The sequence below is a fragment of the Anopheles marshallii genome, chromosome 3 (assembly GCF_943734725.1).
Source record: "Anopheles marshallii chromosome 3, idAnoMarsDA_429_01, whole genome shotgun sequence".
NCBI lineage: Eukaryota > Metazoa > Arthropoda > Insecta > Diptera > Culicidae > Anopheles > Anopheles marshallii.
Genome location: NC_071327.1, coordinates 70,431,777 through 70,459,690, shown reverse-complemented (window position 1 = coordinate 70,459,690; position 27,914 = coordinate 70,431,777). Strand labels below are relative to the sequence as shown.

General features: G+C 44.8%; 1 protein-coding gene across 1 annotated transcript; it reads left to right on the top strand.

Annotated features, from left to right (window-relative positions):
- The first annotated feature begins 841 nt into the window (after nt 1-841).
- LOC128716102 (protein qui-1) lies at nt 842-27,914 on the top strand. The gene is made up of 18 exons (XM_053811023.1): nt 842-956; nt 1,160-1,239; nt 1,369-1,503; nt 3,049-3,260; nt 4,808-5,004; nt 6,721-6,877; nt 7,239-7,398; nt 9,001-9,934; nt 10,027-10,227; nt 13,693-13,862; nt 13,935-14,081; nt 14,211-14,508; nt 16,277-16,394; nt 19,684-19,795; nt 19,929-20,111; nt 20,305-20,400; nt 25,633-27,267; nt 27,351-27,914. Exons 1-18 carry the CDS (start codon nt 842-844, stop codon nt 27,912-27,914), a joined length of 5,514 nt encoding a protein of 1,837 aa, XP_053666998.1.

The following is a 27,914-nucleotide window of genomic DNA, read 5'->3' as shown; positions in this document are numbered from 1 at the left end:
TTTTCGCTGTTGACTAAACCTAACTAGTTCCGTCGTGTAGAAGTAAACAGATGATGATGGTACTAAAGTGGCAAGAGTAACAACGACGCGACGATTGCTATTTTCGAACCAAATTGTTTGCTTTTCGTGACCTCTTTCATTAGGGATCTCTCGGCCTCGCTTTTACTACTACTCTGTTCAGCTGCTGCACATTGTGCACATTGCTCGAGAGAAGCATCATTTTCGTAACGTGTTTGTGCCGCACATTTATAATTGATTTCGATTGACGTAGCTAAATATTTTGTTATCTACAAATTAAATTGAAATATTGACAAATACAGGAGTTATGACAGCAATAGTAAACCGTATGGACGATTCTAAAAACGAAATGGATGAAAGTGTGTTACAATGTGCGTGGTAATATGATCCATGGCAAATAGGAAAGGTTGTGACGCTTGTTACACCATTACTGGAGCCATTTCTCGTCTCGTGCGTTGCTGACTTTTCGACCAGTTGCCCCTTCGGAAATGTTCACCAAACGCTAGCACACAGTGACAAAGTAAACGTAAATCAATTTCCATTGCATATTTTATTTACTTCCGCTCTCTGGTGTCTTTATTTATTCGGTCCCATTTCCAGGGCGCCGGCAGCGGCACGAGCAGTACCATCGTCAGCATCATCACGGCACGGACAGCTGCGAAGGGCGATGCGGAGACATTATGGGGATGTAATGTTCATCAAGCTGATTGCGACGGACTCATAATCGAAAGAAACAATTGTACCTCCGAGCAGTCGGGACCGCAGTCGGTGGCCCTGCACAAACGTACACGGGCAGGAGACTGGCAACGCCAATGCAATCAGCATGGCGGCAGCGATAGAGGAAGCAGTGTTTAATGCTCTACGGGGACATCACAATGCGCTCACGAAGCTGCCTTCGCCCCGAATAATTAAGATCTATGTGGCAAGCTTAAAGGATGGTAAGTTCGTGCTATGCTATGGGACGGCTTGCTTCAAAGCGCTTTGCTGTTCGTACAGTGGAATGATCAAAGCGGTAGCATCAAAAGATGCTAATACCGATACACATCTATAAGCTGAAACAAACAGATAAACAGCTACGCAGTACCACTAACTTTCATTTCGTTTCGATCGGTGCGGGATTTCGATTGTTGATTCACTGCAGACTTCAAAGAGGAACGACGACTGCTGCTGGAAGTGATTGGTCCGGACCTGCAAGCCCTGTACGATGACCGGCAGCTCGAGGTAAATGATAAAGAACCGTAGAACCAATTGCACCACCTGGCCAAGGTTGTTGTAATAAAATGACTTCTATCTGCTGCTTTCGTTTTCGCTTTTTCCCCCTCAAATGCATTCTCTGACGAACTATTGTAGATTGAAATAGTTGACATACACTTCGGAACTGGCAGTGATGAGCTAACAACCGTCGACCTGGATCCGTATGTGCTCGAGGATCATCTGGAGGAAATCGAAACGTGTCATGCCGTCTCGAAGAGTGTATTTCTAATCGTAAGTTTCCACGACAATCGTTTGCCTTACAGTGAAGATAACACATCACGCGGGGGGTGCGCGATGAAATCGTTTCTGTCCGAGAATCGTTTCCGGCAGTAGTAGATTTTTATGGTTTGCCGTTGCCGTTCCATCCAAAACGATTGAATTGATTTGTCAGCACCAAGCAAAGAGCACTTTATGGACGATTTGATGCTTTGCTTCAGCATAACCTCAACCCAGGCAATGCTTGGTTGCTTGGATGAGTTTGCATGGAGGTTTAGGTGTGGGGCGAGAAATGCTACATCACCGTGTACCTGGGCCTGGGATTGGGCCTATTATCGGGCAGGATGAATAATATGCGTAATGAAAAGAGTAGCTTACAATAGCAATGATTAATGGACGAAGAAAAACTAACAAAGCAACAATCTGGAAAAATGTTTTCTTGTTCCGAGTTGGATGCATAAAACTAATGATATCCTTATCATAGATCTTAACGGTGCCCTTTTGCAGAGGGGTTTGAGTTGCTGTAGGTGAAGTTATTTCTGGATAGTATTAAAGTTGAGCTTCTTGTTCTTGGCAGACATAAAGAACGCATTGCTGACGTGTGAGTTGCGAAAACTTTGAATGGAATACAGTTCAGTCTTTCTAACCTTCTACCTGAAGGGATTGCTATCTTTACCCGAGAGATTTGCAGCTTTGGATAAGAACACACTGGCGTGGTATACTATTTAAGTATGACAAAAATATTCAACCATACTCTGTAAACGCAACCATCATGAGCTCTCATTGTCAAATCCCAAAACAACCCCAAAACGACTTGCTTACAGAGACATTGGTGTACAAACATCACGTGCAGCTTTGAGAATACCATGTTGGGGAGACTTTACTGCAGGATTAAGATTACAAATGTTCCAGAAAGATTTCAGTTCAACATGAATATAATCCAGAAATGACCATAGCTTCAACTCGAAAATCTTGTAAATTATCCTTGTAAATGTCAAAATTCTAAGTTCAAGTGTCTACGAGACGCTTAATTTGAAGTTTTTGTTAATAATATTTCAATCACCCGCCACAAATTCGTTTACCACTCCTATCTTTCTATGTACGTGAGTGTTTTAGTACGCAGAGAGAGAGAGGGTAAAGTAAAACGGAAGGAGTTGGATGGAAGCGCATGTTAAGAAAAGGTCTTGACCCTCTGTAAAGGATTTATCGAACGCAATTCAATATTAATTGATTGAAAAACCATCCTTTCATTGCAATGGAAGAGGTGAAAGGATGAAAACCCCCTGCAGGCAGGTTATCATTTCATGCGGTAGCGCATCTCCGTTCTCGTTTTGCCCTGACTCCCTCCCCAAATTGGGGATGGTTTGACGAGTTATGAGCTATCCTGGGTTTTGCCGGTTTCTATCAAAACGGTGAGTGATTGGTGTTTCCGGTTTAACTTACGTTTTGTTTCACTATCCATCCCGCTCCCGTCTGTCCGTGGCCAACGCAACGGCTTTCGACGTCTTCGATTTTCCATCCACCACGATAACAACGACGCCCGGACACACATACCAACAGGTGCTGCTTGGGTCACGTTTGGGCAATTTTTTACTGCCAACCAAACTCGACCCCACCATTTTTACGGCCATTTCGAACCTATCGACCGGCGACGAGGTGGAGTGTTTGCGGAAGTGGTACAGCACCAGCCGCCCGAAGGCGGGCGTTCATCCGGCGGACGGGCGGCTCCCGAACGGCGAAGGATGCTACTACTGGCTGGCTACGGACTACAGGTGGGTAAACCAAATACAAAACAAAAGAAACAAAAAAAAACCCTTTTCAATTTCCTTCTTCTTACGGTGCGATTTTCGGCCGCCCGTTACCACAACGGCCCTCGGGGACGCTACCGGAAAGAGAGACATAAAGTGCCGGATGATGAATTGATTATTTTTATTGCTGATTGGTATCGGCCGATGGCTTCGGAACGATCGGCAATATTTTAATGATCGCAAGATGCGGAAGAGCTTGAGCAAATGGTGCATGCGGGCGAGCGAGAGTTATCAATCATGCTTATTTATCGCAAAGCTATATTCAGGTTATGGGGCTGCATTTATTATTGCATTAGTCGATTAATTAAATCAACCACCAACCGATAGAGATATTAATTTTAAGGCATTAGCTTTTCCACTGTTTTTTTTGATTTCTGAAAAATATTTTTAAATTTTTTATAAAAGGCAATTTAAATAACTAATTTTTAGTGGGTTATTTATTTGAGGAATAAAAAAATAGTTTGATGATTCGCGAACTAATACACCTGAATTACCATAAAACTTAATAACAACCAAAATATGCAAATTTTTACATGAAATTCCTGAGAGTTGAATGTCAGACACTTAACTCAAATAGTTCTCCAAAATTCAAATATTAAAGGTGCTTTTGTAGTTGGCTGTGATGTAAACATTATTACGCGATGTTTTGCGTTATTACTTTGTAGAACATTATTTTTGTCTCTCTCCATCTCTTCAAACTTTCCTTCTTCTTCTACCGACTGTATTAAGCAGTTGAAGCTTTTGATAATGATGATGATGATGAGTTTATTAAATCATTTAGAGACGGATTTTGATTGGAAAGTAGACTCTTTCGGCAAAAGTACATTAGATCAGCGCGGCAAAGGAACGACTCCACTCGGGGGAATTAATCCATTACCGAAAAGTCAACAGAACTAATTTATCTTATACGGGTGCCACCAGCTGAAACGGCATGGAATGAGCCCGCTCGGTATTGGTGGTGATTGAAAAAAAGAGGAAACACCGCTCCATTTTGCACTTGTAAGACTCTAGCGAAAATTTCCCTAGCTATTCTTTGCAGCACAATGCCTTTTTCTTTGCTGATTCGCCTTGGCAGTTAGAATACGAAACATTTAATTAGCTAAGCTCTGCGTCAACAAACTCCGCGATGGAAATTGTATTTGGCCCAGGGGTTGCGTTAGTTGTTCTTCTCTAGCGCACCGGGGGAAGCATCAAGAAGAAGCGATAGAGGCAGGAGTTTTTTTTTTCTTCCATCCGTTAGTTATGAGCCACGTTTGTGGTTGTTTGGGGGACGAAAAGCACGAAAGTGGAAGCACTTTATCAAAATCATTACCTCAGATCAAATCAGTTATTGCTCGTGACTGACTGTCCTTTCCGGTCGCGGAACCCTCGAACGTCAGGCGAAATGTCCTTGTATCGACGACAGTGACGTAATCCCCATTTTCCCCACCATTTCTTGCCACCTTCCCGCACCCACTTTACTTTCGTTTTATCATGCCTTTTTTCAACGCGTTTGCTCTCAACATTTCCAGGACGCTGGATCGAGCCGAATGGGCGACGGAAGCGGAACGGTTGCGGGAGCTGCTGGAGAGACGGTTGGAGGAGGTGTTGCGTTCGGCTGCGGGCAAGGAAAAGTCATCCGAAGATGGATTGGACGGGGAACAATTCTGTGATAATCTGAAACGACTGAAAACCAGAGCTATCGCACGGGAAATTGAAAAGGGTTTAGGTAAGTGGATCGAATCAAAAATGGGGAGTTCGTAAAACGATTTGCAGGGTTTCTTCCACAGTGCTGTTACGCGTGGCACGGTATCGGATCGTTCGATGATGGTTTAATAGAGTTGTGGAACTTACTGTCAATTGCTGTCTGGTTGTAGCATGTGCTAGACGAAGTGCCATCCAAGTGGATATGGATTGAAATAGCACTTTCGATAGGATTTATTTTTTTGTTTGAAAAAGTCCCAACAATTCAATTCATGGCAAGTTGAACTTCATCAAGAGAATGTTTTCAATTTAAGGCATAACGCTATTAACATTGTTTCATACAATCAATTAGAGCGAAACGGAATTTTTGAGCACTCTTTTCACTCGTTCGTTGCATCACGATATTCATAACAGCTGACCTTTTTCACGGGCGGAGTTCACGCCGGTGAGATACTGTAGCGGATTAGCTTTCGACCATGCTTCCGCGTCACGTAACCAGGTTAATAGAGAGTAATGGAAATCAGTTGTCATTTCCCGATGTGCGCGAAACGTGTCCACTTAGCGTTCATTATCGAGATTGTCCGTTTGGTTTGGCGTGTTTCCAACCGGGTTCTGTAATTGATAAATGCGCGTTGGCAGATAGGGGAAGACGGTGAAGCCTCTTTTACGACAATCGATTCAGTTTGGCATCGATAAACATTCACTTACGATCGATTACACTTCATCAGCCAGTTGGGTGGTATAGCATTTTTTTGTGTTCTCGATGCGTGCTGGCGATGTGCACCATTGAGCTCCATATTGGAAAGAGACAGTCCAGCTATCTGTTGTATGAGGTACAGTTTTCATAATTGAATGTTTATACTCTAGCAAAACTTAATTTTGCTCCTTTAACATACTAAAGAACACTGTTTATCCTACGTTGAGTTATTTTTAGCCGCGTGTATCATGACCATTTCAGATACCATTTCGACACGATAAATCCATACCATATTTAATAATCAAAATCTTATGCATCGAAAAAAGAACACTTTTAATCCGTGTTGTCCGTCCGTCCACGAACGATCGCGTCCCGACGAACACGGTTAATCGACATTCAACTGTCATTCATTTCCTATGTGTACTATAATTCATCCGTGTTGTGCACATTGCATAACCAGCGGGCGCTAACATCTGTTTCACATTAGGCAAATTCATTAACTTTGGTCACGACGATGGTGCATGTGTTATCTGTGTTGTTGACTTTATTTGATTATGCCGAGAGCGACAATAAACATTAGAACAAATATTATTGCTTGTCGTCATGGTACATCGGTGTCATGACAAAAATATGTCCCATTTGTAAACGATCAAAACTCGTTCTGAGAACTGTTTGCAAAATGGGGGAAAAAATGAACAACAGCAGCGTTTTCGGGACTCTTTAATGAGCAGATTGCATGTTACGATAGCGTTCCCATTACACTATTTCACAATCTTTCCCTATCGGTTGCGAGAAATGGCCGTGGCCGAACCGTTTTTAGTGGCCGGTTTCGTGTGTGCCGGGCTGTTCTTTTACGAAACCCATCACGTCTAGCGTCGGAATCGACCTAAATAAATAGATAATCAGCACTGCTGTGTTGCACACCATTAACCGTTCATCCATCTTTTTTTTTTCTTCCCTCTTCTATTTCGTATCCATTTCCACCGATCGGTGTGCTTTACCATTCGGCCATTCGGGTTGTGTGTTGCCGTGCCTTTGCTACAGCGTGCTCGCCGGGACGCATTTTGACACTTTTCCGCCGCTGGCAGAAGCAGCCGGAAAATGGTGCTACCGACCACGGCGACGATGGGCCCCCGGGTGTGAACAAGCTAGAGTGCAGCCTCGTACAAGCGCTACCTGCCAGCAATCACCAGACGCTAACGTAAGTCTATCTGCGGAACCTAACTAAAGCGGAAGGAAATCAGTGACCGGTACGCTCCGTGTGTTTTCCCACCTGTTTTCCATCATACCACCGTACCCCGTACCGATCCGACCATTTCGAAACTCATTTGAGCCACGCAGCTCCCAACCGCTTCGAGCGAACCGTGGATGAATGAGCCGAAAAAGGGAAGGCAGAAAAAAGATACATGAATATTCATTCGCTAACCGGGTTTTGTTTGTTTGGTTCTTTTCATTCCATTCGTTCGATCGTCGCCGGTTCAACCTGCCGATTTTCGTTCTTTCTTTCCTTTTTTGTTCGGGGACGGCCCGATGTTTTCATTACTGATTTTGCGAACGTGCAGCGTTGATTGGGCGGAAAATGGAATCGACCCGGAGCTCGAATGTCACGATCTCTACTTGAGTAGCTTCAAGAACAAAATGTTCGAAATGATGAAGGCTTCCATCGATCAGGATTTGGCCAAGGACCCGAACGGTGGCAAGGGGCGCAAGAAGACGGTACAGGTAAGTTGGGTGGGGTACAGGGCGTAGCATAACAAGCACATTGGGCACGGGGGCCTTGTTTTTGTGGCGGGAGGAACTCGGGAGCAAAGTGCTAATGTTGGTACATATGTTCGGTAATCCGGATATGATGGAATGATTTTTACCGCCGCTTGAATCTTTTGCACTCGAAACGCTCATCGATCGTCGATGTGGGTGAGTGAATGGGTAAGAATTGGTCGGTTGTGTGTAAACGGTGGTCGTTTCCCAACACGAACGCCCAATTGTAATGGGAGAAATTCGTTACAGCCGCTTCTAACAATAAGCAAAGTAATTCCAGCACAATCAACACAACCCTTTTATTTATTTTGCCTAAGTAACTTTTCCCAAACAGCGAGCTTCGGTGCGAATAAATAATACTAACCGGGTCCAATATGTTAGCGATTTGCAGCGGTGCATGGAAACAACACAACTGTGCCGGTTTCGCACAAACAGATAGGGAAGTAAGCGCAGCTTATTAGCAGGATTTTGTGGTTTTTCTGTGGAACGCGCTGAGTGTTTAAACTGTTGACGGCATTGCAAACATACTGACACGTCGGTTTATTCCTGTCGGAATTGGTATGAGCGGTGAAAAGCTATTTCTTTTGTTCGCGATGAATGAACAAAATAACCACATTGTGGTATGAAATTAAACGTAAGATATTGAATGTTACTATTAAAATGAGGATTCTGTAGCAAGAACTGGGTTAAAATCATTATTATTATACTTTTGTGAAAATACGATTGAGTGAAAGTAACTCTTATGCATTTAAAAAAATTACGAATCAAATAATTGTTTGAACAAAATCGTTTTTTACAGTGCGTAACATAACTATAGGAACTTTTCGAAATATAATTAAAAGTAAACATAACACAAAGAATCTTCTGGTTAGAGTTATATAGAACCAAAGATAGTGCTTTTTTGTAACTTTTCTTTAATATTTTGTTAAATGTTTTGATAAGTAAAATGTACTGCAAAAGAAAACTCTACGACAACTAAATCATTCGATTTCTTGTTAATTGAGCTTCAGAAACCTATTTGAAACAATTGTTTTAAAGTTATCTTAGAGCTTTTATAGCTTACAAGGCGTTTGTTTGGATTTACTAACTAACTATGAAGGGTGTTTTATCAACAATTGAAATCAGAGAAGCAGATGTCATCTGAAGTATTGTTTTTTTTATATTGTTCTACAATTTGTAAAGTGCATTATTATATTTTTTTTTATCAAATTTTAAAAATAATATTTTATATCTTTCTTTATCCCGACTTGTTGACTATTTATTTTTGGATGTCTAGGAAAAATAGTACATGTTCGTGAATTAATACAACAATGTTTGGAAAAAACATTATAAAAAAATACACGAATAGGTATTTTTTATTTATTGTTTAACTTACCAGAACATATCTTGCATATTTTTCTTATGCAAAGTTTGCTTCATTCTCATAAAAAATAGAACGTCTTATAACTGTGTGACGCACTGTATACTGGAAGCATTAAAGAATGTAATTTATTATACCACATGGGAAGCTATAAAACTAAACACCACCATTTTGCTGCTCTTGTTTCGCTGACTAATGCATTGCAGGAAATATTCCACGAGCATTCGACGCATTTAATGTACTTAAATGAGCACCTGAGTGCAAACAAGTACATCTCGTCCATGGTACCGGAGCGGATACGGCAGAACGTGCAGATGAACTTCCGGTCTGGGAGCCGGCATCCGCCGTACTTCATCCACGGTGGGCATGGCAGCGGCAAGAGCACTTTGCTGTCGCACATCTACACCGAGCTGACGGGATGGTTCGAGCACGTGAAGGTGCACCGCGTGATACGGTACGCGTCGGCTACGCCCCGTTCCGCCTACAACCTGGAGCTGCTGCGTGTCGTCTGCCAACAGCTGGCCATCATCTTGAACATCCCCGAGGGTTACCTGCCGAAGGACGCATCGTTCGATCCGCTGTACATCAACAACTGGTTCCAGAACTTGCTGAAGCACTGCGAGGACCTGCACAACGAGATACTCTTCCTGTTCATTGACGATCTGCACCGGTTGAATCCGCTCGACTGCGACATAGTGGCTGCGCTGTCCTGGCTACCCATCAGTCTGCCCTGGAACGTGTTTCTGGTCGTGTCTACCACCGTGCCGATCGAGTCACTCCGGCTGACGCCGATGCAGAAGGAGCGGTTCAAGTGTGCGGACTACTTTTTCGATCTCGCGCTGGAGCAAAACGAAACCAAAGTGCAACGTTGGGGCGTAAGTGCATCGGGGCCAGAACAGGCCGAAACCGATGGTCCCACGTTTGTGCAGCTGGTCAATGGGTTGTTCGATGCGATGGAGCAGCGGTTCGGTGTGAAGGGCTTTAGCCGGTTGGCCATCTACGTGACGTGCTCGGAGTACGGGTTGACGGAAACGGAGCTGCTGGAGCTGCTGATGCCGACGCAGGACGCGGACCTGGTCATCGATAGTCACCAGGGAGACTTCAACTTTTCCACCTTCCGCACCATTCGCAATGAAATGAGTACGTATGATTGTTCGGCTGTGTTCGACTTTTTCCAGCCGTCCAATCCCCAATTTCAAACCACTCACACCTGTTAATCTCTCCCGTGCCAGGGCTGATACTGAGGGAGAAACTAATGTCCGGTAAGCTGTTGATCGTCTGGCGGCACAGCATATGTTCGGAGATTACCCGGGCCCGCTACATGACGCCCGACATTACCCGCTCCATACACTCGGAGCTGGTGAATCTGTTCTTCCCACCGGACGGTGACGACAGCGAGGACATGTCGACCGAACAGCACAGCAGAAAATCGAGTAAGTACCACTCGACGCCGATGATGGTGCTCTGGGTGCGGGCCGGCCACGACCGCACGGTGCCCGGAACGAGCGCCGCTAGCATTGTTCTACGAATGGAAACATACGGAATCGCCAACTATTCGACAGAGTGCCAGCGAGTAGTTGCACCAGTACGTTTATTGTTCGGTTGGCAACGATTCGGAATGGCATGATACCGCCCTCAGCAGGAGACGTCCCGGTCCGGGCTAATTGGTTGTCGTTCAAGAGCTCTTTATTGTTAAATGAAAAATCGATAGCGTTAATTTAAACTTCCTACAGCGATGTTTAGCGATGTCGTCCACAGGCTGCCCTAAGTGCTGAAGGCAGCGGATGCAAGTGTCGAGCGGTAAATTGGGAGTGCTTGAAAGCAAATTTACTTTCGCCCAAGTTCGATAAGTGGTTGTGGAAGTGTTGCGAAGCAAATCAATCGAACGCCATGGCCATCAGGTTTGGGCTAATTAAGTTTTGTGATGTCACTTCATCAGTGAAAACGATCGTGGGCCTTTATGATTGTTAATTTTTATGAATTTTTTTTGTTATGATTCTTATGGTTTCATTCTAACTTGTTTTATTATTTGAACAGTCTTGTATTAAATTTGATTGCAAACATTAAACTTCAGTAGATAAAAGGGAGCTGGAAAAGGGATTTTTTACACTATAACGACCAGCGAGGTAATTTAGTCTGGCACAGTATTTTAAAGCTTAACTAACTTCTAGGGGTAAAGTTAGTCAAACTATGCTTCGATACAAAAACAAAAATGTTTTTCAAATCGAAGTAACCCTTGGACTTCGACGATACAACTGAAAACAGCTTGTACGCGGATGGATATGTTGAGCTTCACTGTATCATTTTCTTTTCTGTTTATTCTAAATTATTTGCAAAGTTTTCTAAACGATGGATTATTTAATAATAATTTTCAATTGTAGATAATTCAAATCATCATTAAAAATTGTTCTATCTAAGTTTTTCGATACTTTACTATTATTTTTATGGTTTGGATTATATTTGGCAAGTAAAACATAAATCCAAAGTAACAAATTCGATTGGTTCCAAATGTTGCCATCACTTGCCACCATCTTGTTTGACCAGTGGATTGTGTGCTATTGTTGGTATACCATTTTTGGAAGACTTTAGATGTAGGAAGTCATTAGGGGGTTATGAAATATTTTAACGAAGGACTAATAATGAAGCGAAGAAGCAACCCACTGGTTTTGTCGACGTGTGACCTTGTTGGTCGTTCTAGTGTAAACTAAAACTTCTGACTATTGTTTTTTCTTCAATCATCCATCCCAATTTAGTTGCCAAATTTATAATTTCGGGCGATAATTTCTGTGCAAGCAATGTCACTATAATAACACGCTCTCGTGCAGCGTATGCCCTGGCGGAAATGAAACTTTAGACAAAACGCTTCTCGTTTTCTTTTGTTGTTGTGCGATGGTGTGCTCGTGTGCTCGAAATATTTCCAGCTCACCTCTCGCATCAATTTAAGCTGCAACACTTTGCTTGTCTACGCACGTCCTGCAAGCAGCACCAGGATCCCCGGTCCCGTCCAGTAACACAACCGTACACAAACTATCAATACACGCCAGCACAATAGAACACTTGCTCGGAGCTCTTTTATTGTGACGGGACAACTTCAACGTACCAGCGAGGCCAGCGAATAGTCCCGGAGCTACATCATTCCTGTAGACTTTTCACGTTTGTATCAACCCATACAATTGAGGTAACAATAGCGAGGGGGAGTGTGGAGGAAAAAAACAATGGCGTAAGAAAACTTTTCCACCTAGGCACACTATTTTATCTCGGGCACTCGGCAGGCATTTGCCCAAGGCCGGTATCGTAACGTAACGGACCGACTGCTGGCACGTTGGACACCATTGGGGTAATGGGGTGGAGAGTACCGCGAACAAAAAACGGGGTTACGTTGGTATTGTTCGCCTGCTCGATTTATGTGTCTCCAGTTTGCAAAGCTTTGCATGGCATCTTTTATGTGGACGGTGATGGGCCTTTGCCTCACCAAGGTGGTGTGTTTTTTTAAATTGATTTTAATTGAATCGTTATTTTGTGTGAGCGGTATCAACGGGGAACGATGTCACTCATTATTCGTGAAAGCTTAGGGAATCGATTATTTAAAACAATTGCTATAAATGCACCATACGTAAAACGTTGATTGATGAAGCATATTAATTTTGACGTGTAAAATATTGATTTTTAATTAAAAATAAATGCGTCATCCATGTTACTTTGGCGGACGAAGCCCACAGCACTACCTTCCATAGCTACGGAGTAAGCTGCCTTCTAACTCACAAAAGAAATTGCGTGTTTGTGTAGCATGTGGTACGAAATCAAATTACAAAGCATTTGCCGATGTCCAATGCCCTTCCCCGTTTTAGTGGAGCTGCGAGCTGGATCAAATTGTATCTCCGGCTTAAAGGTTATCATGCACGAGATAGCATAATGGGATCAAAGTGGATACCACACACACACAATCACAATGGCACCGCTTGGACGCAAGCGAACAAGGGTGGTGCTCGGGAGGTTCGGGTGGACAAGCGGTGCCTTAATTACAGAACAGAGCACAAAACCGTACCGTACCGCACCGCGCACGACCGGCTGGGCTCAATTGGAACTGAGCTGACATTAAAAGACGGTGACCGTGCGAATGATACTGATGGCATCCGAGAGCCTAATTCTCGATTCATCATGGCTTCTTGTTATTTGTGTGTTTCGGGGAGCAGGGGGGTTTTCGTTTTTTTTTTTCGAGGTTGCCCGTGCCCCGACGAACGGCATGCGAATAATAAAACACGCCGCGTACCGTTTCGTCACTTTTGGGTTCGGGTTCGGCGAACGGTGTTCGGTACATCTCCCCACCCCCCATCTCCAAAGATGGCGTGTCGTTGCCGTCAGTGGCCTTTTAATGGCACTGGCTGGGAAACGGAACGTGTGAAAGGACACACACACACACACACACACACACACACACACACACCGTCACCTACGCAACTGTTGTGCGCTTTGTGCATGTTTTACTTCGCGATTATTTGATATTACGCGAGGATGGTGATTTCTGGCCTTTTTTTTCTTCGAGTAGGCGTAGGTAGTTAAGTGTGTTGATGTTTCATGTCCATTTTCACACCTTCGAGGAATTGGAGGTGCCAGGCAAATTGAGTTGGTTTGAGTGCCCTTGTTAGCAATCAAAAAAACCCTGCTTAGTTGGTTCCGTGAATTGGTTGGATTTATTTTAAAGTTAAGAGACTTCTACTATTTCCAAACAGGTTTTTCAATAATTACAAGGTTTTTTTTCATTTATTTGGTGACAAGTCCTCAGTACAGCAAATATTCTTTTCTCATGAATTCGTCTACTCTTTGCGCTATATTAGGAAACTTTTTTAAGCAATCGGAAACTTTTACGACTAAAACTGCAATATAATTCCAAAACACAGGCATGCAGACACAGCAGGATGACAATGTGACCCAAGTGCTAAACCTAGGGCCGGACATTTCCTACAGCATACGGCACGTGGAGGAGGCCTGGCATCATCTGATCAAGTCGGAGGACACCAAAAAGCTGAAGGAGATTGCGGTGTGCAATTTCGACTTTTTGCTCGCTGCGGTAGGTGTTCGGTGTAGTACCGTGGTCACTTTTCAATTTAAAAAATAAAACTTCCCATTCCCCGACCCCCAGGTGCAAACAGTGTCCATCAGCTATCTGCGCTGCCTAATCGAGCACGTGCGCTGTTACATCCTGGACCGGGACATCGAGCTGGTGTACTACACGATCCGGAAGTCGAGCGATGTACTTACCCGCGATCCAATGCAGCTGGGCGCCCAGGTACGGGAGTCGAATGCAACGGAAATTGAACACATCGCGGTCACTTACCGGCCGGTGTACTTTTGATTTGTTGTTTTTTTTTTAATATTTCCCTTCCTTTTATATTTTCCTTTCCCTGTTTGTTTGCAGTTGATTTCCTGGCTGAAGTCCGTGTCGGCACACGAGGGACCGCAGGCACTGCTCAGCGTTACGGTGCAATCGGCGACGGCCTGGTGCGATGGGTACACGGTGCCACTGCTCGTACCGTTGACCGGTTGGCTTCCGGTTCCGCTGCCCAGCCAGATACGGTGCATCACCGTGCCAGGGCCGGGCCCGGTCCGCTGCATCGAAGTTTCGCCGTCCAAACAGCATCTGATATTATCGCCAAAAGTTGGTGACCCGCAGCTCTGGCACATCATGAGCAACAGCCTAGTACATACGTTTAAAGGTAGGTGGCATTTGTACCGTACAGTCAGTGCTTTCATATGTAACGTCCATTTTGATTCCCTTTAGGCTTTTAATGTATAGCCACAATGGGAAGTTTTGAAGACATTTTGAACAATAGCGATTATTGCAAAAAATAAATATTTTTTTTGTTATTTTTTTATAATCACGAATTTTTCATCAGACATGTTTTTTGAAATGCTTAACAATTTCAATTATTAGAATCGTTTTTAACTATCAAATCATACAACAACTCCTACCGTCACAGTATTTGAATTATTTTTAAATTTCTCTCACGATATGATGGAGGCGCCTGGTGTTTTAGTACTCAAAAGTTTAAAATCCTCTAGAAATCCCGAAATCAGGGACCAAATGTTGGTTTGTGTTGTTGTGGAAGGCATTTAAAACTTTAATAAAAAATATTCAACCACGAAAATCTGCTTATCCAGTTGTGGGAAAATTAAAACACCCATAATTAGCCATTTTGCCCACCCAAACAGTCCCAAAATCAGCAAAAAGGTCGCAAAGCCAGCCCTAGGAAATAGAGAAACGGTTATAAATATGGATGTTTTTATAGTAAAGCAATTTCAACACCCTTCCATTTCAGCCAGCGTTCCATTCCAATATGTCGTTAAACGACAATGTGTACAATCAAGATTAAAAACAATTCGTTCCCTTCCGATCAAACAGGACGCAATGTAAAAAGAAATGAGTATTGTTAACAAAGTAAAACAAAATACGCGACTTTTTCGTTCCGTTTGCACTCTTTGAAAAGATTAAAACTGCTGAAAAGAAGGACCAAAAGCACTTTTTTTCTGCATCCAAATGGAGCATTAGCTCCCTTTGAGCATTGATACGGATGGTTTGTTCTTATGTTTATGTTGGCTTGAACTTAGGGCAGAACCGGATCCCGGGTACTTTTTGATGGAGTTCAGCAAGCAAGCAAAAACAAAGAAGGTTCATTTTAATTAAAGATTCATCCATCAGACCGGTTTGGATGGAGCTGTCATGGCGCGACATCTACGACGAATAATCCATTCGCTGTTCGGTTTTTTTTTGCGTTTGTTTGTTTGTTTGTTTTTACCTCTCTTTCTCTCTCATTTTTGCTGAGACTTTTGACCTTTTCGCACAGCTTACGAGATAATTGGATGGATTAATTATTGGAATACTAGCAATGATGTTCACTCGCTAAAGATGGGAATTTAAAATGGCTGTTGTCTCAATGGAAATTATTTTTTTATATTCGATGGCTTTTTTTAGAAAATAGTAGAATAATGATCCTTTGTAAAAAAAATACCATAAATATGAACATAAATACCACATTACAATAATATATTTAAAGTTCTCTAAAAACAATGTCCAACTGTGTCCATTCCTCCCATGACATTGTATCTTCCCACTGTGTCACTGTAATAAATCTTAAAACTCTTCACTCCGAGTTTGTCAAAGTGTCTTCACAACCCCGAACCATGCTGCACCATAAATTCCCCATCGTCAGTGTGATCGGTTTTATTTTGCAATCATTCCAACCGAGTAGATCGGTTGGCAATGACGGTATCCCTGCAATGACACATTGTTGTCCTGCCACAATCACTAATGTCGTATTATGTCCGGATCGGCTCGTCAGCATGTCCGGTCCGGGCAGCTTCTCATGTTCAATGTTTGTGTGTGTGTGTGTGTGTGTTGCTTTCGACCATCGCCGATGGCCATTTTTTTAGTACTTTTCTCATCACTTGTTTTTACTCTCTCTCTCTCTCTCCCCCTTCCTGCAGGTCACAGCGGTCCGGTAACGTACATGAAGGTACTGTCACAGTATCTGGTCACAGCGTCCGAGGACACATCCGTTATCGTGTGGGACATGAAGACCCTGGCAATGAAGTTGAGATTACGGTAAGGCTACAGCTTTGCATGGTTCCATACGCGTGTGCCCGGGTTTGCATCGTGCGAAGTGGCACTAAACATTTATTTATGGGACCGAAACCAGGCAACAACTAGCCCGATCTGGTCGATCAGGAGTTAGCCAAACATTTGCATAACCGGCGCTGGTGGTTCGACTTGTTTTTTCTTCTGTCGGTGTGTGGTGCTGAAATGTTTTCCTCTGTGGTTAAAAAGTTGCTTCATGCGAGTGTTTGTGGCTGGCTGTGGCGGTTCTTGGGGTGGAGGTGGCAGTAAGAAGAAAACAATAAGTACGTGCTGGGCAGGAAGGTGGTAATGGTGGCATCCATCGCACGTACCACGATAACCCCGAATGCTGAGCTGAAAACCCCCAACCACGAGCCCCCAAAGGAACGTGATAGGCAGTGCTGCTTACCGGCAGCGAAACGACCAGCCGGATCCTTAGCCAGGTCGATATGCAAATGTGAAGCATACATACAGGCGCACAGCCATCGTTCATGCGTACAATGTATCTTCTTCACCGTTAGCATCGCACAACTTATCACACCTTCCGTTTGGCGTACGTCGTGTGTCAAGGCTTCATATATGTACAAATCTGTACAGCAAATCCAAGACACACACACACACATGCCCGGTCACAAACGAGTGAAATTTCGGAAAATTAATGAGTTCGTAACGCGGTGCTAAATCATCCGGCGCCTGACAGTGCTTTCAACCGGGCACACCTTTCTTCTTCACACATGGAGAGATATAAGAATTGGATTTTTTCCTACTCTCATCCAACACCTACGGGGGTTAAAGTGGCCGGAAAGATGTGCTAGAAGAATGGCAAAAGGGCAAATCCCTCCCGATAAGCGCCTAGCTCAACGATGGATTTATTTTCGTTTGGCCCTTCAATCGGGCCCTCACCACCATTTTTGGCCGGAAATTGCCAGGAACTATTGCACGAATCTTATTATTTCTCGACGTTGGTACAATAACGCAAAGAAAGGATGGGTAAAAATAATATAACTCGCGCCAAAAAGAAAAAAAAAGGCAATTCGCTTCTCGCATGACCTAACGGATGGAATCACACGCGTTGGGGCTTGTTTGTTGCGCGACCGGGAAATGGATATCAATCAACCATTTTCACCTTCGGGCAGAGATAAACAAAAAATCGTTTAACATTGCCGATGGTGTTGCGAAGAGGGATGATAATGTGCGATGACAAAATTGGATCCATCTCGGCTCGGAAGGCACTGGGTTGAGAGAGGAAATTGTAATTTGTATTCTAATTTTAATGATCTGCTTATTGGTGGAGAAATGCTTGAGTGACATTGCGGTGCACAACAAGGATCTTGAATATCCTTTCTTTTAACTCTAGTTTATATCTCCAGCACATAAAACCGCCTCGGAATAGTCCAAAAGATCGTCGTTGTAACATGTGTTCTACGCTAACAATAACCACGGACCACAAACGCGCCATCCGAGAACATCGGGGCACGGGGCTATCAGTTATTTGTGATGTAAATGCTGACACAGAGTTTTGCAACCATTTGCATACCGGAAAGGATTAACGCTCGAACCAGCTCCACCAGCAGGATGGCAGAAAAATCCAGTCTGTCAATGAATGAGCTGGCTGGCTGTTCTTCATTTGTTGGCAGCAGTTGTCGCGCGAATGTGTCGCGCTTTGCCTTGACCGAACTCGCTCCGGGTCGATATCAGCGACAGCACAATGTGTCGGTCGGTCAGGATGTCAGCCCGAGCCAGCGTGCCATTTGCATTGATAAGCCGTTGCCGTGTCAGGGTGGCCTTGCCCGTGCACTCCCGACGCGCACAGATGGTGTGTCGCCACCAGTCCAGGCACCCGAGAATGGTAAAGTGAATATTAAGTTTTCAATTAACATCGCCAAGACGAGTGGCAAATGGTAATTTTAGTTCTGCCCGTTGCCTGGAATATGCTGACACTGTGGGAAAACATTTCACTTACATACGAAGACAATGGTGATAGAAATAGAACTCGGCCAAGATGGTATGTTGTGATGAAATTGTCTACGTCTTCGGTAGGTAAAGATTTTTGGCCATGCGCTAGGGAATGGAAATGTGTTTGAGACATTCGTGCTTTGCTTGTGGCATGTGTATTGCAGCTTGGTCAAATAGTCTTAGGTTGGTTTTATCACAGTTCTCACGAAATTTTGTTATTGCCATGTCGGGGAGATAAATTTTAAGATTTGGCATCACTCGAATGTTGCCATATAACAGCAATACGATTCCTGGAAGTTTGTGTAACTCTGCTCGCTGTGCAAGAAAGAGTCGCTTCAAATATGTTCCAAATGTATTTTGAGGACTTACAACACATTTTCAAGGGTATTAAAAGTGTTTTGTTTCTACTTGCGTGATGAAACGCTGGATGGAATCACTAAGGATAATACACTTTTGGAAAGAGCTTTTGATGATGAAGTCAATTATGCAGGGTTTTCGATTTTACTTGGTGATTCGGAGCTTTTTCCAGAATCGATTCAAACAGAACTAGCAACGGGGCCGCATAGAATCATTGGCACCATTTATAACCAGCTCAAATAGAGCCTGATTCTGATGCTGAAAAGATGGTTAACACCGCAACGCTTTATGGCAAGCGTTTCAACAGCGAGCAAAACCAAGGTGTATGAAGACCAGGTGGTCTCATCCCATGTAAATTGACAACTAAACCCAGGGAAAAAAAATAAGGTTTTGACAGGACGGGTGACAACAAAACTGGTACAAATTGCTTAGGTACATATGTAGTAGCCGTTGAATATCGTTCAACGAAGCTAATATTTTATGAACGAATTTAATGCTTGTGGAAGAATTCCACTACCTTCGTTAACGGACCGTTTACTAAGACCATATGTCCATCTTCGCACAAACTTGATTATACCTTTAAAAAACTCAAAATTTGTGGAAACATTTCACATCTACCTGTACGTAACCCAGTTCTATTTGAAAAGTTACCAAAGAATAGTTCCAACGTTACCATTTCATTTCAAAATCTCTGTAACTACTTGCTTGGCGATATCTTCCGATCGTTTGGAATTTAACGAGTTGGACGATTCGGAACAACTCCAAGAACTTTTAGAACATGCACCGTTGCTGCGTTATGTGCGAGTAGCAATGTGCAATTTATAGCCCATTCACAGTACTTTTTGACTATATGAACTTAACTAAACTTGAGCTAACATTTCTTGAGATTACTACATGGTAAAACTCCTTAGCAAAAGAAGTAGTCGACGTATCTAATGTCTAGTTTTTACCTTTTCCCTTCCAGCGAACACATTGCTCCGGCGCTGTGCGCTACGTTAGCCTTGGACAACAAGTACGTCATCAGTGGTAGTGATGATTCCAGCATCATAATTGCACTGTTCGAGACGGGAAAGCTGGTAAGTAAGTTCGCACTACACAGTGGTGAACACACTTGTGCAGAATGAGAGTGAAAAACTTTGAAGTGTCTGGCTCAAACTTACAATTACTTCTCGCCCCGTTGGTGCCCGCTTTCGGTTGGTGAAAAATTAGGTTACCAAAATTGATCATCACCGTGGCCCGGTGACGGCCCTGCACATGAGCTACCCGAGCGAAGTCCTCGTGTCCTCCAGCCACGATGCAACCGTCTGTCTGTGGTCGCTGGTAAACTTCACCCTACTCAACTGCATCCAGCTGGCGCAGCCCATTCTCGGCATGCAGATATCGTGCGATTCGGTAAGTGCTCCCCGCAACACACAATAAGCGTCCGAATGGCGGGTCGGGTGACCTTTCACTTTTTGCCACCACGTTGCGTGACGGTCGGAAACGAAGCGGTTGCTCATGCGATGCCCACTTCCTGACGGATGTCATCGGGAACATTTTTTTCCCTCTCTCTCTCTATTGCTTTTCGTTTTTCACTCCCCGACAGACGTTCCTGCTGGTGCACTGTGCCGACAACGGGTTGTATCTTCGGTCGCTGACCACCGGCACGGAGCTGCACGCCCTGAAAGGACACAAATCGAAGGTAAGCAGCTTACGGGTGGCACTAATCCCATAAACGGAAATTACGTGGAAAACTTTCGTGCTGCCACCAGCCACGATCCGCGTGCGTGATAAAGCGAAGCGCAACGAACGGTGAACAAAGCAGCAGTTCCCGTGCTATCGTGTTGAGCTAGACGGGAGAAAAAAACAAAAAAGTGGAAAAGTGCGAGAGCAAAATTCGCTTTAACTTTCCACTGCTTTCGACGCTTCGGTGGGACTGCATTTGACTGAAACTATTCGCGTTCGGACAAGACGTTGATTAATGCAGAACTTTGGTCGAAGTCGTTCGCAACACAGCGTTGGGGCAGATGCGGCCACAGATCTGGGTTGAAAAGGGTAAAATTTCCTGTCGAATGGTTTCGAGATTTTGTTGGGAAGCAATGTTGTTTGTGCTTAAGCAAGTGGCAGTAACTCTAGCTGATTAAAGTTTCATCATGTTTCCTGTGAACAGAAATGGAAAGAAAATACTTTATTTACTTGCAAACACTCGGCATATACTTAGTGCAATGTTGGCAATCCGTTTTAGACAAAAAAAACTAGCAACATTCATGGAAGATGATAAATTTATAAGAAATGAGTGAGGCTTTTAAAAAATTATTATTTTAAAACTTCGTTATTACAATGAGTGAATGTGATACATCTTGCTATGGTCTAATTGCCTTATTGCTATTTTAATTGCCGACGAGAAGTTTTTTATCACTCGATTTCTCACAACTACTTAAATCATTCATGAGTACAACTACCGAGTCGAAAAAAGAATCATTGAGTTGGAGTGAGATTTAAATCTTCACTGCTACGCGAACGACTACGCTATGCTCTCATACTACTCGCGCTATTGAGTACATTTTGCATAGTGAACTTCAACATAGAGAGCTGTTGTCATTGGCCTGGTGAGTTTTGTAATAAATATTATTTTACCAGCAGAAATTTCACTGCTCTATGAGAGATAATAAAAGGAAAAGTTTCTTGAGCACCATTGCTTAGACTAAAGCTCAAGTAATACTGATGCCGTCGCACTCACGCCTACTGAGGTTGTTCTTTCTATGCTCCCTATTCGTATCACTTTCAAGTCTCTCTAATCTTAAAATGTTTTCTAGTCTTCTATTGGCCAGAATCATACTATAAACCAGTTTTTTATATGCGTTTTGTCGTTTGAAGGCTTATCAGCTTTCAGCTCCCCATACAAATGGCAAGCCAAGCTTATGCTAGGAGGAAAAAAAGGATTCTATAGTTTTCCTTATGTCAAAACAGCTGCTGTACAAATCTCAAAACATCCCATTTTGCTAGCTGGTTTGAACCAGGTTGGGCCATGTCTCCCGCATGCAAAAAATATAAACAAACATTTTTAACGAAGAATTATTTTAATAATCAGATTTATATATTGTTCCAAATAAATTGAATTTAAAGTTACATTTCTAAACTTTAATCTTTTTTTCTCCAATTTTAGTTCTGAGAAATAGATCCCTTGTGTCAAAATGCTACTGTCCTTTACGAATTTGTACAGAATGATACAGCCCGGTACATGAATTACTTGACAGATTCCGGTTGAAAATTTAAGCTTTCTAACTTATGATATGATATGCTCCATTGTTGGAAAACACTCTTCAATTTGAGTCAATTTGATAGAAATAACACGGAGATACTTTTGCTACTTGGTACTTTGGTAACGAACAGTTAAGTTACGAGAATAATTGCATCCAAGTGACAGTAAGTCTCTTGGTACAATTTCTGTAAAGATTAATCAACAAACAGATCCACACACCCAGTGCTTCCCAATTCTTATCAGCTAAGCTTATGACAAAGTCAACACGTAACCGGTTTGCCGTCTATCGATATGGCAATTATTCTTCTGGCGCAACTTTATCGTTCCACGAATGCTTCCACGCGCTCGAATCGTATGTTTCGTCTAAGCTAAGACACAGATATTGAGATAAGCACGACGCGATCTAGCTGCAAGGCAACGAATAAAACCCTTAATTTTCGCCCAGCCATACATCGTGTGCTGTGTGCTACGATTCTGCAACATTCCACGAATTATGCTGTGTTTTTTTTTCTTCAAAACTTCGTATCGCGTTACGGTGAACCGAAGCTGCTGCAGAATGCTGTACACCGTTTCTGTATTCCACCCGACACACGCTCGCAGCTGCATGACGTTTGATTAACATTTTACTTCACTTTTCGCTTTGGCAGTGAAACTGAAACACCGCACACGTCCGACGTTGCGCTTTGCGTCATACGTTTCACGGGTTGCAACCTAATAAATATTTACGATTGTGTAGCAAACGGAAAAAAACGGTGCTCGACGACGGTGGCATTCCGGTGTCGGTTGCGGTTTGTTCCTGTTCCCGGGGGCAGCGAAAGATGAGAAATCAATTCGTCATCAACCGAGTGAACACAGGATGGAATGGCGGAAATGGCATTTCAAATCCCCCCCCCCCCCTCCCCTCTCACCCCACTCGACAGCTCCATCGAGCCTCATAATACGAGGAAAACTTCTCCGACACTGGGCGCCATTTACACGAAGGGGTTCTATTGTCATCCTCCGTCAACCTCCTCTCTCAGGGGGCGCACCGATGATCATCGTCGCGTGTAAGGCGTTGGTACAGTTCGTGCTTGCGTAATCCCGTCAAAAGCTATGAATAAAATGGGCACTGTTTCCTGCTCGCATACCGTCCACGCACCGCAGGGCGAACGTAAATAGGGTGAAGCGGAAAGAGATCATGAGCCTGCAACACGGTGACACTTTCCCCTGATGATCGATGGTTCACGCATTGACGGGTGGCGGATGCCGGATGCCCTGGCACCATCCGAGAAGGATGGATGGTGTGTTGTTGTGTCTTTCGGTGGATGGGACTCAAAGCACCGGCGGACGGACGTGGTGGTTGGTTGACGCATCTCAAAACCCCCGGCCACGCAAGTACGCAGTCAGCTCGGAATCGGATTTAAATGTTATTTCGTAGCGCGTTGACTAAACGAAAAAAGAACAAACAAACAAACAAATGGGTCTCAAAGGAATGGTGTTTGGTAAGGAGGCAACGTAGCACACATAAGACGCAGCACAAGCACTTTCGGGTGGTGGGGAATGTTTGGCCGGATGTGCGAAAGAAAAGCTCATTCCGGAAGAGCAACATATATACATCCAATGAGCGCTCGGTGTACGCGGTTCGTTGGTTCCGTTTTTACGGGTCGGGTTCTTTTTTTTACACATTTCCAGCGTCTATAGTTGCTTTCTGTAACCGCTGAATTTATTAACTCTCAAACAGCCGAGAACAGAAGGATTCGCCTCCCTAATTGCATGTTTGTGCGAATATGTGCGAACGAAAGAGTGTTTTTTTTTTCAAACTCTCTCGTTTTGGAAAGAGAACCCAATCCGGGGGAAGGCAAAGAAGGCTTCCTTCGCTACACATTCGGATGATATTAAAGAGCAGCGTACCGTGAAGCATCGACGGGACCGGTCGGTTAGGCGGATGAAGGTATGATTGTACATCTTGCCAGTGTGTTGCCAAAGTGCTTCGTTGCATGGTTGCGTTCTGCACGGTCAGAGCATATGCCGTAAGCATAAGAGAAAAGGTTTCTTTATTGTATTTCGGGGCTGAAAGCCCCGTTTTGCGTTCGGCATACGGACGTAAGTTCGGTGCAGTTCGCTCTCACATCGAGTGCCTTTTGCACGAACCCATTAATAATACCGCACGAAAATAATGCCGCTTTATAATATCTTTACTTCACTGCTGAAGTACCGCCCGGTTTTGCAGGATTTACATGGTTGCAAATAAAATACTTCGGTGTAAAACGGTTTAACAGCTGAAAGCACCATTAAAGCACGCTTTATTAAAGTTTGTTACCGTCGGCGCACACGCAGACATAGCAGCACGTCTGCAAAACGTGCTCATGATGAATCAAAGAGCCCAATGCTCTGCCAAACGAGTTCTTCGGTTTTGAAGTGGGCTTACCGGGTGGTTTGGACACTGGGCGCCCCGAGCAATGAGCAACGGATTGAATTATTCAACCGATTGCTGCTGGCAAAGGATGAACCACACTGCAACACCACAATCCATCGAAAGGATATCTAATCTTCGTGCCGGGTCTAAGCTCCGGGGTGGCCGATGTGGCGAGGGTGATTATGGCATGTTCATAAGGATTATGCGTTTGATTTCTGTTTGATTGCTTGACCCACCCGAACCCTATCGCAAGCGAAGCGGTAGAATCCTTTATGCGAATGAAGGTGGTTTGTATTTCTTTGGTGTTTTTGTTTTTACTTTCATTAAGCATTAAGCTTCATTTGAGAGAGCTTCAATGGGCACCATTTAAAAAAAAATGCTGTAAAACACTCAGGTTGTGTTCTTTAAGTAAACATTTCGGATCAAAATCGAGCAACACTATTCAGTAATTTCTTTTGTTTTGAAAAGTCAAAACGAAATTCAAGGAATTTGTGGATTGTTGTAGTGTTTTAAGCAATGAAAACATTGCAAAGGTATTAAATTGTTTCTAACTTAGAAATTCGGACAACTTCTTTTCTTACAGTTTTTCAATCCAAACTTAAAAAATTAAACGTTCCATTAAAATCCAGCAACTAAATTTATAAAAGTTCTTTTCAACTTGTCGGATCTATTCACGAATATCTCAAACTTAGTCCATATTAGCCGTTCCAACTCCCCGCTGTCCGGTGGTGTATTGGTAGCTGCGCCGGTCTTCACACGAACGGACCGGTCGAAAATCCCATCTAGACCAAACCTCCGTACGCAGTACTGAATATCCGGCAACTGGTAATTATAAAGTCAAAGAAAGCCAGAAATTGCGGACCTATAGACCCCTTGAGATTGTTGTGCCAATAAAGAAGAAGCCGTTCTTCAACCTGTACGAACTCATATGACCGTATTGAGACAGTACGGAAAAAGACCATTCCGTTCCACGCGCAAACCAACCGTCAACCGGATCCGGATCTTCTCGAAAATAAGAGGCGAATGAAGCCGTCCAGCTCAAAGTCTCTATAAAAACAATAAACAACATCTTCTCGAAAAGTTTGCGCCCTCTAGCGGCAAATGGCGTACAGTCACTTGCTATAAAATGACGGAACCACTAAGTGTACTATTTCTATGCAATTCTAAAAATCGACTTATTTTCGTACTTTTTCACATAAAAAAATGGAGATCATGTTCCACTTAAATAAAAAAAAAAACTGGAAACATCATTTATTAATCTCGAATAATCTCCCCAGGTTCGTGCCCTTTGCATTGCCATGGACAGCCAGCGGGCGATCGTTGGTGGTGAGGATACGAAGGCCCTCATCTTCGACATGCATTCCGGCCGCATTATCCGGTCGCTGCCACCGAACCCGGGCGCCGTCACAGCCGTGTACGTGATGGAGAAGGACGACTACCTCATCACGGCCGGCGGTAACAAGATCACGTTCTATTCGTTCCGCAACGAAGATTCCATCGTCAATTTCTACCCGAAGAAGAAGAAAACGCTCAAAAAGTTCCACCGAAATCGGTTGGCGCTGCAGTCGACCTCGAGCCCGGTGATTTGCTTTGACGTGTCGCGCGACTCGACGATGGCGGCCGTCGCCTCGAGCCGGTGCGTGCAGATCTGGCAGCTGAACACACCGGAGCTGACCAGCATCCTGGAGGGGCACTCGGCCACGGTGACGTGCGTGAGCTTTGCGCCGAACTGTGAGCTGGTCGCTTCCGGCTCGGAGGACAAAACGGTGAACGTCTGGAGTTTGGGGCTCGGTTCGGTGACGGCAACCTTCAAGGGGCACACCACCGCGATCACCTCCGTCACGTTCATGATGGACGCCAGACGCATCATATCGGCCGACCGGGATGGGCTGCTGTACGTGTGGATCTCCGACTCCGGCATGATACTGCAGAACGTGCAGGGACCGCACAAGTGTCTGTCCGTGACGAACAACATGAAGTTCGCGGTGTGCACCAATGGGGACTCGAGTCTGCGGATTTGGTCGCTAACGCGCGAGGACGAAAAGTACACGGTGTCGCATTCGGACGAGATTACCTGCTTCATCATCACGGCTGACTCGCTGTACGTCATCACCGGCTCGCGGGACATGTCGCTGAAGGTGTGGCAGGCGACGGGCGGCAAGCTGGCGCAGGTTCTCGTCGGCCACACGGACGCAGTCACATGCGTTGCGGTGTCAGTCACCAACAAAAGCCAGGTCATATCTGGTTCGAAGGATTCCAACCTCATCATCTGGGACATACACACCGGCGAGGAAATACACACGCTCGCCGGCCATCTTGGACCGGTGACGTGCGTCAAGGTGTCGGCGGACGGGACGACGGCCGTATCGGGAAGCGACGACAAGACGCTAATCGTGTGGGAAACGAAGCGCGGCCTAGCGTTAACCTCGCTGCAGCTGCACGTCCAGTTCACGCGGTTCGACATCAGTCTCGAGTGTTCGCGCATCATCGTGCAGCTGGTGGACAGTTCGTGTTTGCCCATCATCTGTCTGCACAACTCACCGGCCAGCTACATCAAGCTGCCGACCTATTCTGCCCCTGCACGGGACGTGGAGGATCTTCGCCCGGCCGGGCCGAAACGGCCGGCCCGGCGTCTGCTCAAGAAGGAGGTGTCGCTGGACACGTACACCTGGCAGAAGAAGTACGCCCATCTGACGTCCTCGGTCATGATGGCACAGGTGGACGAGCGTCTCAAGCGGCGCTTCTCGGTGTCTGCCAGCATGGAGGAGATTTCCAAGCTGGCCGAGGCGAAGAATGTCGAATCCCAGGCCACGCTTGGTCCGGAACAGGCGGCCCTCGCCCAGTCCCAGCACTTCGATCAGCTGGAGGCACTCTGGAACAAACGATCGCCTCCGAGACGCAGACTCAACGCGGTAAGTGATGGACCTGCACGGGTTGCGTGGACGGCCTCTTACCTAGGGTTTTTCGTTTGTATCTCTCTCTCTCTCCTCCGCAGTCACTGTCTCGGCAATCGTCGCTGGTCGAGGATCGGATCGACTCATCGGACGAGGACGAGTTCCAGGAGGAACGCGCAGGTATGTCGAAGAAACTGGCCCTCTTTCACGCGTCGCGCCCACTGTCGCTTTCGGTAGATGCATGGAACTGTTCTAGTCTGTACTCCTCAACCTCCTCCACCAACACCCAATACAACCAACCGAACCATCACCAGCAGCACCAATACCACCAGTACCATCACCGGCATCAGCCCGATCTGTTGCGCGAGGTGCTGCTGCTGAAGAAGCAACACTCGGTGCCGACCGGTGGCCACGCGGTCGACCCGTACGGCGCCCCGCTCAAGCTATCCTCCACCGAGACCGATCTGCAGGCCCTCTTTCGGCACTGCACGTTCGGGACGCTCAGTTGCCACTCGCGGCGCCGACAGTCGAGCCCGGAAGGTGAACAGTATCACGTCCGCACACGGCGTAAGTCCCGCTCGATCGATAACCTTGACCAGGAGGTGACGGTCTTTAGCCAACGTTGTCGACGCAATCCCATGTCCCGGTCCTGTCTCATGCAGTGA